The following is an 11,119-nucleotide window of genomic DNA, read 5'->3' on the forward strand; positions in this document are numbered from 1 at the left end:
ACATCTACGTAACACCAGGTATCTGTGTAACACACCACTTAGAAACGCCTTCAGTGGAAAATTAGAAGTTCTTGAGTTCTCATCCTAACCCTGCTCACTGTGTAAAGTGGATCTGAAAATCCCATAATTAGATTTATTTTCAATAGGGGGGTGTGGAGCCTTCACACCCCATTACCATAGATCAGGCAGGGCCACAGATGACACCACTGCCTGGTCTCTGGAAAGCAGGAGCTTATATTTGGAAGGAGGAGCAGGCTGTGCTCAAGTGCCAGAGGGAGAATAAGTCCTTGAAGCTGGAGTTGTCCCTTCTGGGTGGTGTCCTGTGCATCGCTGGGACCGGATCTTTGCCTGGAAGCATCAGGCAGTGCTGAGCAGTCCCTCCTTTAACCCCTGGGCATAGCTCAGAAATGCATTTGCAACCTGTGGACATACTAAAAAGTAAAGTTATTTACTGCTGGGTGGGTTATGCAGTGTTGCACTAATCGCTGTGGTTGAGGTTTATTAATCCAAAATATTGTCTGGTTTAGATTTCCCCTCCCTCTTCCACCTGAATGTCTTCTCCCCCCCTCCCTGCCTCTCTCATGCATTCCCTTTGGTTTTTAATTCTGTGAAATGGGGATGATGCCAGAGACTGCAGACAGGTGAAATCTGCTGGTAATTGGAAAATGACAGCAGCTTGAAAATGGGGTGAAGAGAAAATACGGAGTGTCCAGAAGCAAAGCACAAATTGACAGTTCATTATGTCTCCTCTTCCTGGGCAGAGTCTCTGTAGACTGAGCTTAAAAATATAAAGCAGAAAAGCCACTATAAACAAGTGCTCAAAATCCCATTGACAGCTTTAGGCCCAGGACTAGAGGAAAAAAAACCAACACGAGTGCAAAGGATGTTTATGAGACTAAATGTTCTGGATTTGTTTACCACTCCTCTGCGTCTCTGCCAGCCTCAGCTCTCCCTGTTCAGGAGGAGGCAAACGGCTGCTTTGGGCTTGGAGGGGATTTCTGAAGCAAAGCACGTCTTTTCCTCTGGAAACTTCCTTCCTTGTTCATTCAACAGGAGGGACCAGGTGTCTAACAGCCCTTTTCTCCAGTGTGAGGCAGGTATGATTAGTTCTTCTCAGTATTAGAGCAAAAAGGTGTCCTAGCCAAGGCATGATGCCATCCTGCTGGTGATGGAACACAAGCTATGTAAAATAGCTGGTTGTGGATGCAGCAATCAAAAGAGATAAGGTAGAAGACAGGTGAGAGGAAAAAGAGAAGCACAAAGAGATGGTGACTGGAAGTACTGCAGTAATTCAGTTGCACAAAGAGAATCTAAGGCTGCAAAGTCCTACTCCTGTTCTTCATCCTCTGCTTGTAGGAGCCATCAATAATTTGACCATTATGAGTTTCTCTTTTATTGAATTTCTCCCGATTCCAGGAAGGCTCTGGGCTTGTGCTGCATCTTGCTAAAACCAGAAGTATCAGATTCTCAGAAAGAGACTAGTCTTCTGAGGTTTTCAGACCCAAACTATTTAGAAAATGATTTTTTTTTTTGTCTGTTTATCTGAACTCGGAATGAACTGCTAAAATGTTTGAGGTTTGTCCGTAATAAAAACATGGGTCTGAACCACTGAAATATTCCCCAGCATGAATATGGCCTTCAAAGTGAGCAGAGGTGGTTATGCCTTCCTGGGACGTCTTTTGCCTGTAGTCAAGGCAAACTGTTACTTTAAACTCCTATTCAAGGATGCTGAAATCTTACAAATCAACCCCATACAGTTTCTTCTCTGGAATGGTGGGAAATGTACTCCTGCAGCCAAAGTGTGAGGATTCATTTGAATCTGAAATCTATAAAATTTGTACTCAGATCTGAACTTTTTTTGAACATTGCCTGGGACCTGCCAGTGGGACTTGTGGATTAAACCGCTCTGTGCTCATTTTTGCTGTCTCCAGCATTCCAGCCTCTACATCTGGCAGTGTGGACCCTCATACCAGCGTGACAGCACTGCCCACCATCTCCTGTATTCATCCATTTTGGGGATTCCTGAGTGTTTTATAGCTTTGTACAATGCCATCTGGTTGCCATTTGGCCACGCTCCCATTTGTCCTGGTCTGTCTCTGAAAAACTGGACCAATGTAAAGATCAATCATCGCAGCAGCAAATGATGTGGAGATATCCAAGGGGTCATGTTCTCTCACTGTTGTTTGAAAAAGGAAGTTGTCACTGATGCACTTTGGAGATCTATGGTGGGCAAGTAGTTTCCCCTGTCAAGAGTTGTTAAGGTTTACAAAATATTTGGCAAAAAGCAAAAAATATCACTTTAGATCTACTCTCTTGGAAGCGCATCATTTTGATGCCAACTTTTGTTTGTTAGCCATTCCTTGCTGGAAAGGAAGTTGCTTTTCATGACACAACCACGTCTCAAGCAAAAAGCCTGAAATGTCCTTCTCTGAGAAGGTCAAAACAAGACATTGCAGCATTTTTAAAGCTTTGTTGCCACTTCATTTTCTTCCAGCTAGGAAGTTTGACAAAAATAATCCTTGCCATGAAAAGTTTTGTTTTCAGCAAATCAACGTTTTTGTTTTTCCCAGAGAAAAAGGCTCCTGGAAAAATTCCTGCTCTGGGGTTGGCTTAAATTTGAACAAAACAACAGTGTCTCCTAGTGGCTGACTACAGGGGAATGGCCAAATCCATCTTGGCTTTCAAGTGTCTCTTCCTTGACCCTCCTCTTAGGTCTTTGCTCATCAGAGATTGAGAGAAGTGGGAAATGAATTGTGCTCTAAGCAACAAACCACTTCATAAGCCATAAAAATATCCATGGCAGGCCGTTTTCTAGGCTCCAGTTGGTGTTGAAAGAAGGTAATTACGTTTGAAGGCTGTATCACTGGATGTTTGGCTCATCTGCTGTTCAGCTTCCACTCTAATAATACAAAAGCTTACATCAGCAGCTTAGCCAGCATGCAGGGCTATCCATCTTTGTCTTAGCCCAGTGGGTCCTGCCTCCGTGTCACCGCAGGATTGTGCTCCAAACGTTTCACGTTACAGCAGTCCTTGTCATCAAATTAGTTCTGCCTCACACCAAGTATGATCACTACAGGATAATGAAGATCTCTTGTCTGAAGCACAGTTGGCTTTGCAGTGTCAGCCTGCTGTCCATCGACCTTGCCCAGGCATCCCCCCATCATCTTGATCTGCTGGATCAGCTCCTCATCACAGCTATTGATGATCTCATCTGGGCCACCTCCTTGTCCTCTCCATTCCCTCTTCCTCGTGCCCTCTCTCCCCTCCCCTGAGAGATGGCTGCGGCTTTCCTCCTGCTCTCTCTGAACTCATACATGAAGCAAAAGTCCAAGTGAGCAATAAGGACACTCAGTTGTCTGAGGAAACTGGCAAATCAACTCAAGCAATGACATTGGCAGATTAAGTGGTTGCAATGCCATGTGTTCAACAGGCCACAGAAAACTCTTTGGGTTGGCTTAGAAAACATCGGATTTTAGAGAATAACAACCTGCAAATTCATTTTATTTGCCTGAGGGTGTTTTTAAGTTTGTCCAGCTTAGGCTTTTCAGGCTGGACATTGACTTTTTTGGTAACAACTCCTGAGATTGTTATCCACATAAATCCAGAATTAGGGATTTTGAAATTATCAATATCTATCCCAATTTTCATGATAGAATCGTGTCTCTTGGCAGCCCGTCTGGCAGCAGGAAGGTGAACTTGGAGAACAGTGAATTAAATTTTACTTCAGTGGATGAGACTGCTGCTGAATTGCAGCCTGTGAGGTACTGTAGGTAGCAATGGACAGATTCTCTGTGTTTCCCAGCAGAAGGTTCTACAGAACAACCCTGTCCCTTCAAAGCTGCCCAAGCTGCAGCTTCCTTGCTGATGATTGTGTCATTAATTTCTCAGCCTCAACACGCTAATGAGCCATCCTCAGCCTGCCATGAACACCCTGTCCCAAAGAGCCCCCAGTCTGCTGCCTGGAGGGATGTAAGAATTTAGCAAATTCTTCTGCTTCAAAAAAAACTTGCATAACCCCAGCTGAGGGGAGACCAAACACGCCAGCCACACGCTGCTCCTGACAAATAGCTCGAGGACGCTGTGAGCGTGGTGTCCCGTCACCGCTGTGGTTTACAGCAGGACAGGCGCCTGGCAGCCCGTGGGGCTATTTCAGGCTCAGGCTCTGCTGGGAAGCTGGTTAGATGCCATCCTGGAGCAGCCCTTTTCTTCAGCTGTGTTTTCGTTGCAAAGGGAAGACCTCTCCCTGGGTTGTCTTGGCATCATTGGGGTGGGGAATGGCACAGGCAAGCGCTGGTTGATGTCAAGGAGGGAATTGCCATCCCTGCAGCAGAGAAGGTGTGAGGAGGACAGCCCAGTGACCCCCTGGCATCTGGGCCACCCCTTGCTAGAGCCTAAAGAACTGAAAATTGCACAGTCCTTCCCCTCGTGTCCCTTAGTAATTAATGTATATGGATTATAATCATGAGGACTCAGGCTCTTAGTACTCTTTCTCCTGGATAAATGGTTGAGCAAAAACCAGTCTATTGCATAAAGTAATTTAGCCCATGAATGATGGGTCATTAGCAGCCCACAGACGGTTGCTGCCTATAGCAGGGGATGTGTGGGCTCTTCCTGCACTGGAGTTAACTCTTTCGCTCTCTCCTTGGATTGCCAAGGATTGAGCTTGCAGAGCGTGGAGTTCCACGTGGCTGTGCCACAGTGTGACAATGCTCTTCTCCCTTCAGAGCCTCAAATAATGCAACAAAATCCCCAAGAAACTGCCAACTTTTTAACACAGTGTCTAATGACGGATGGGGAATAAAGGAAGCTATTATCAGTCAGGAGATGAGTCAGATATGAAAATAATACCTTTTTTCTAGACAATATTATTACACTGAGGAAATGAAAAAGACTCATTTTCCTTTGTAAAGGAGCAGACCTCAAGCATTAGAAATGCGCATTGCAGAGCCTGGGGCTGTTTGAGGGAGTAGCACCAGTAAGTGAGCGAATCCCATCCCACCTTTGGCACCCATCCCGGTTTAGAGCCTGGGTGCTGGGCAGACATTGCTGTGCTTCCCAGGAAAAGCTGTATCTGAAAAGCAAGATTGTAGCCCAAGGTAATTTGGTGCTGATGATAGAGGAGGGGAATGGGAAAATCAGTTCTTGAATGTCAGCTGCATGCAGACTTTTACACTCGGAGAAATCCGTGCTGATCCTGGAGGGAATGCTGACACCCAGGGCCATACTCCTGTCATTTTAGCAAAATCTGCTGTACGTCACTAACCAGAACTGCAGAAGGAAAAATCATATTGGGGTTTCTGGGGGGAGAATTTTGCAAAGGGAGATCAATATCTCAAGGGAGATAAAATTATCGATCCTATTGACTTTCACTGGTATTTGTTTTCCTAATTCTCTTAAGAGATGTCTGCAAGAAAAGTGCTTTGTTTGTATGTGGTGGGGCTGTACAGTATTGACAGTGCTCCTGCTTTGGATATAGCAGGATCCATAAAGCTCTGCTGGGTTTAGTGCAACATGAACAGCCTGACCATGCAAGTCCAAATAGAAGCCCTACCAAGCCATGGTAGCCGTTCACCTGGATAATTGTATCTTGCAACAGTGGACCAGCCCTTTCCTTTGCACAGCTTTAGTTTGTTGGGCCCATATATTGGGCACACTTGTTCTGCAACTGCTCCAGAATTGGGCTGGGATTCTCTGTTTCCAATAAGACTCACGGGGACTGTCCATGAAGCTTGTCTGCTGTTTCCTTCAGACACCGATGTGCCTCCATGGCTCTACAGAAGGAACACGGGGAAAACGTAGCACTTGTGTGTCACTATCACAAATCCCAGAGCAGGAAGAACATACTAGTCTTTTACCATTTCCTCTGTCCATCTGTTTGACCATGTTGCTTTTTTTGCCCCATAGCCAGACGAGTTGACCAACGCCTTGGAGATCAGTAACATCGTCTTCACAAGCATGTTTGCCCTGGAGATGCTCTTGAAACTCCTTGCCTTTGGCCTCTTCGGTTACATCAAGAACCCGTACAACATCTTTGACGGGATCATAGTTGTCATCAGGTCTCTGCCAGTTCTTTCTCTACTGTGGCTTTTCAGCTGAGGGCTCAGACCTGTTGGGGAGTGGGATGTGGAACAGGAATGATGTGGCATATGTTTATCCAGGGCTTGCTGGCTATGATGGGATATAATTATGCTGGCCTTTTAGATTCTTGTCATTAGAAGGGCCATCCAAAGTAAATGAACCTGGCAGATGGAGAACAAAGTCTATTTACGCCACACATCTGGCACTGTGGTCAATTTTCCATTGAAGTGCAGAATGGCTGGTCCTGGGAAAGGAGTACTGTGAGTGTCCATATCCCAGCGGCGTGCCCTCCCTCTCCTGAATTAACCCCTAACTCAGGCTGGAACAGGGCAAGCAGGAGAGTAAGGTTCTGCTGTCCTCTCCCAGGGGAACACTATCCCAGCCTAAACTGGAGATGTCACAGCATGTGCGTGAGAGAAGCTTGTGCAGCACCTCTCTGTGCTGAGATTCTTTCTAGCAGTGCCTTTCACCCCTCAGTCAGACACTTGGGGCAGAGAAGTCAGGCCAGACAAGGAAGGTTTAAATCAGGATAGTGCTCATGACTTCAGTTGGCCCATCCCTTTGATTTGGAGAAGTGAGGAGCAATAGAGGCTTGGAACAAAGGCCACTCTGTGGCCTGATCAAACCAACAAATGTAAATCTCTCTGGATATTAGCTTGGTACAAAATTGTGATCCACATTTTCTGGCTAGACTTGTGAGTGATTGTAGTGATTCAGACTAGCAGGAGACACGCTGTGCTGTGAAGAGCTGCAGAAAGTGAGGGAATTTAAAAAATGAATAAACCAGGTGTAAAGGATGCAGGTTGTGCATGAGCACGTGTGTCTGCACAACTGGGAAGTGAAAGTGTTTTCAGAAGCAAGAATGTAGCAGGCAAATAAACTACCCCTTGAGGGCTTAAATAGAATCACAGACTGGTTTGGGTTGGAAGGGACCTTAAAGCTCATCCAGTTCCAACCCCCTGCCATCAGCAGGGACACCTTCCACTAGACCAGGTTGCTCAAAGCCTCATCCAGCCTGGCCTGGAACACTTCCAGGGAGGGGGCGTCCACAACTTCCTTGGGCAACCTAAATGGTGTGATATCCTGGGTGAAACCACGCTGCTCGGGGCTTTTATGGTACAGTACTGTAGTCTATAGTTCTCCTCCTTCTGGTGTCCCTGCAGTGTCTGGGAGATCATCGGCCAGTCGGACGGAGGCCTCTCGGTGCTACGAACCTTTCGGCTGCTCCGGGTGCTCAAACTGGTGCGTTTCATGCCCGCCCTCCGTCGCCAGCTGGTGGTCCTGATGAAGACAATGGACAATGTAGCCACCTTCTGCATGTTGCTCATGCTCTTCATCTTTATCTTCAGGTACCAGAGGCTGCAGCTCTTCTTTGATTAATCATTCAGCTTGTTTGAGTAATCTGTAGATTAGAATAACAATGCACTGCATTTGCTAGGCTGCCTGGATGATAGAAGTGCTCACAATATATTGACAAGCAGACACTCAACAGACTATTTGCCTCTTTTTGGTCTCAGTTTTTCATGCAGTACTGTAATTCTGTAGATGAATGAAGTGCACAAACAGGCAAGAATTGCTCTGGAGCTCCTGAGAGGCTTGTTCAGCTGTACCTCAGGAAGCTGTCAGTAACTAGACTCGACCAGTGTTATATTTGAGGTGGAGGTTGTACAGACTCCAAGACATCTGTCTGTTTGACCCTATAAGGTTCCTCGGGATCATGTTTTTGGAACCAGTCAGATTAGGGAGCTGGCAATCTGGTTTGTCATTTTTTAGACAAAGGAGGTCCTTGATTTGACTTCAGCGTAGACAATTGTAATGAAATGTGACACAGAAGAACCAAATGGCAGGGTTTGACCAGTGGTCATGTCAGTGGTGGAGCAGAGCCTTTCTTCCTGAGAGATACCACTGGCACACAAAACACTGGGCAGGGAAAGTGCCCCAAAAATCACTGCAATCCTCCCTGCAACCATTTTTCACACAATAATACGTTTCTTCCATCTCTCTTCTTTCCCATTCTAGCATTCTCGGCATGCATCTTTTTGGATGCAAGTTCAGCCTGAAAACTGATACAGGAGACACAGTTCCAGATAGAAAGAATTTTGATTCTTTACTTTGGGCCATTGTGACTGTATTTCAGGTAAGTTCTGGATCTTCTGGGAAGTTTTAATGTAGACCACCTGGACAAGTTATTTCACTTTAAAAAAAAAAAAAAAAAACAAAACTATTCCAGTAGGTGTCAAATTTGGACTAAAACAGCACTGTTGATTTATTAGGGCAAAGTGATTGTGTTTCTGATTTCTGAATTAGCTGGTTTCTATAAACCCTGATAGAGAAGCAATCTACAGTGCATATCTGTAAAAGTAAAGTCTGAGAAGGTCTGGAAATCCACCTTTATTTTCCTTTCATATAGTTGGTAAGATCAAGACCCGCAGTCTACTGTCTATTCTGCTCCTATTCTGTAGATTTCTGCCTCCTTATTTGCCTTCACTGCCCCAAAAAATGCACTTTATAAACAATTTCAAATTGCCTGACAAATACGGACACAAATCAGAGCTGGAGTTGCTGGCTCTGTATGCTGGGAAAGTCTTCATAGAGAAAGTTGTGTTTCCTCTGCAGACAAGATCTGTTACGTGCTAGAAATTGCTGCCATATTCCACAGTGGAGCAATAAGATGCTATTTCCAGGACATTCTAAATATAAAGATTAGACTTTTCTGTTTAAAAGCTCAGTCCTTAGAGCCCAGGTGGAGCACAGTGTAAGCAGCGTTAAGTTTCGTGTTCCCCACACTATTCTTCAAGGTACAAACCAGTCCAGAGTCTTCACTGTGAAGAATACAACTTCTTGCAAAGTTTTCCTTCTTACAAAGGAGCAAAGAGAAATCAGCATTAGTCTCACAGGTTCATATTTTTATTTTGCCAACATAAATACAGATTGCTGCGTTTATTCGAACAGTCCCATGGGCAAAGAGAGTTGGCACAGAGCTCCAGAGCTCAGTCCTACCTCATGTGAAGGTTAATGAGTCGCATGACTCAGTGCAGCCCTGCATTCCTATCCCCAAAGCTACCTTGTTTCTAGGAGGATTAGAGGCCGTTTTCACTGTAAGCATGAATTAATGTGGAACATGAATCTGTCATCCATTTTTCATAGGTCCTTGAATTTTTGAGCTCCAGGAAAGCTAAGAGAGTGGGAATCCCTGAGGGAAGGTCCCTTGGAGCAAGGCTTTGCAAAGATGTGTATCTTTTACCCAGCTTGTCAGTGCTTTTACCTAACCACTTTGCTTTCTTGAGTTTCTTCAGCCACCCTATGTCATTTATTATATCCCCTCATCCCATGTCCCCTACCCTTTCCTTCAGCTCCAGATGCCTTATAAAGGGCAGCTCAAAAGGAGACAACAGCTCTGGCCTCAGGTCTGTTATCTTCTGATGGTTATCAAAGGAGGCAAAAGTGGTATTTGCACCAGCACATCCTTCATGTCATCATATCTAGGATCTGAACTAATCATCTGTACGGGCAGTGGTGTGCTAGGTCCTCCTGCAAAGAGGGGAAGTTTGGCCAGAAGAGAGCTCTCACATGCAAAGATCTAAAGAAAGGAATGTTTTGTTGTCTCATCTCATGAGATCTGCTAATGATTATGCTCAGAAAAGGTCAAAAAGAGAGGAAAAAATGGGTGAGTCAGTATTTGAATGCAACTGCTGTGCAGGAGAGGAGTAATTAGAGAGTCTTCCCCTTCACCTCTCTGCAGATCCTCACTCAAGAGGACTGGAACGTGGTCCTGTACAATGGGATGGCATCTACATCCTCATGGGCAGCACTCTACTTTGTGGCCCTCATGACCTTCGGCAATTATGTGCTCTTCAACCTTCTTGTTGCCATTCTGGTAGAAGGCTTCCAGGCAGAGGTAAGAGATCTGAACAGAGGGAGGGAAAATACCGAGAAGCACGGGTAGGCAAGAGTGTAGGGGTGAGTCCATGTCAGTGCAAACATCTAGCCATGCAAGCAGTCCTAAATTTAAACTTAAGGGATGTAGATGAGCTGGGTTGGGCATGAGAAGCTCTTGTGAATCTGTCTTTGCGAATAAGGTCCAGTGAACTTGGCATGGGACTTGGGAGACCAACACTTTGGTTGATCTACTACAGGGTCTGTTGTGTGACCTAGAGGAAATCATTTAGGATGGATTTAATTCACCAAATCTCCCATATGTCCTGTGTTTTGTGGTTTTTTTATGGTGGGCCTCAAGCCTTCATTGTGTCTAGACAACACTAGTTGTGGGGACCAGGTATGGTGTGAACTTGCTCTCAATCCAGGCCTTTCCCTGTGACTCTGTCCCTTACGTGTTATTTGAGGCTAGTGGCACAGCTGTTCGAAAGCTGCGTTGCAAGGTAACAAACATTAAATTTTGAGATACTGGGGATTATGTAGGATATGTAAATGCTAAAGAGATTTTGACTTACACCTGAAAATAACGTCTGTATCAGGTCAACGAGCAGGGAGTTTATGACAAACTGCTGGCACCTCATCTCATCTCACACGGAAAGGATTAGAGAAATGATTGTATTTCTCAGTCACAAGTGCTATGCCATGTCCTGATCTGAACCTGGTAGGAACCCTAGCAGCTGTGCAGGCAATCCTGTGCCACACGATCCAGAGCAGCAGACCACACTGGTGTGAGTGGTGTAAGTGGTATAGTACTGGTGTGAGTGAGGGATCCCTGCAGCCTTTTAAGTTTTCCTCCCCACCAGCAAGTCCACTCCAGATCTGCTTTCAGCATCCTGAGAGAGTGAAATCAGCCATCCCCTACCCTATCCTGATCTTCTCCATCTTCCTTTCAGATCAAGGCAAGTCCCAATTAAAGTAAGAAGAGTTGAAAAGGGTTTATGTCCCATTGAAAGGGTTTATGTCACCCTTTGGGATTTTTTAATTTTTACTTTTTTATTTCTGCAACCATCAAGAAGGGAAAGTTTGCTCAGTGCTGGATTGGCTTCAGAGACACACAGTATCAGAAAGGAAATGGGTTCAGTTTTCACCGCCTTAGCTCCCAAGG

General features: G+C 45.3%; 1 protein-coding gene across 1 annotated transcript in view; it reads left to right on the top strand.

Moving 5' to 3' along the window:
• Nucleotides 1–5,904: 5,904 nt before the first annotated feature.
• Nucleotides 5,905–11,119, top strand: part of LOC104531950 (voltage-dependent T-type calcium channel subunit alpha-1H) — a gene marked incomplete at both ends in the record, with an annotated part of 41,421 nt that continues 36,206 nt past the window's right edge. Inside the window, 4 exons of the mRNA XM_029087228.1 lie at nucleotides 5,905–6,056; nucleotides 7,242–7,427; nucleotides 8,098–8,215; nucleotides 9,821–9,976. Coding sequence (XP_028943061.1) covers nucleotides 5,905–6,056; nucleotides 7,242–7,427; nucleotides 8,098–8,215; nucleotides 9,821–9,976 — 612 coding nt within the window. The remainder of the gene's footprint in view (nucleotides 6,057–7,241; nucleotides 7,428–8,097; nucleotides 8,216–9,820; nucleotides 9,977–11,119) is intronic.

Source organism: Antrostomus carolinensis, unplaced genomic scaffold (genome assembly GCF_000700745.2).
Source record: "Antrostomus carolinensis isolate BGI_N321 unplaced genomic scaffold, ASM70074v2 scaffold29641, whole genome shotgun sequence".
In the NCBI taxonomy this organism is placed as follows: domain Eukaryota; kingdom Metazoa; phylum Chordata; class Aves; order Caprimulgiformes; family Caprimulgidae; genus Antrostomus; species Antrostomus carolinensis.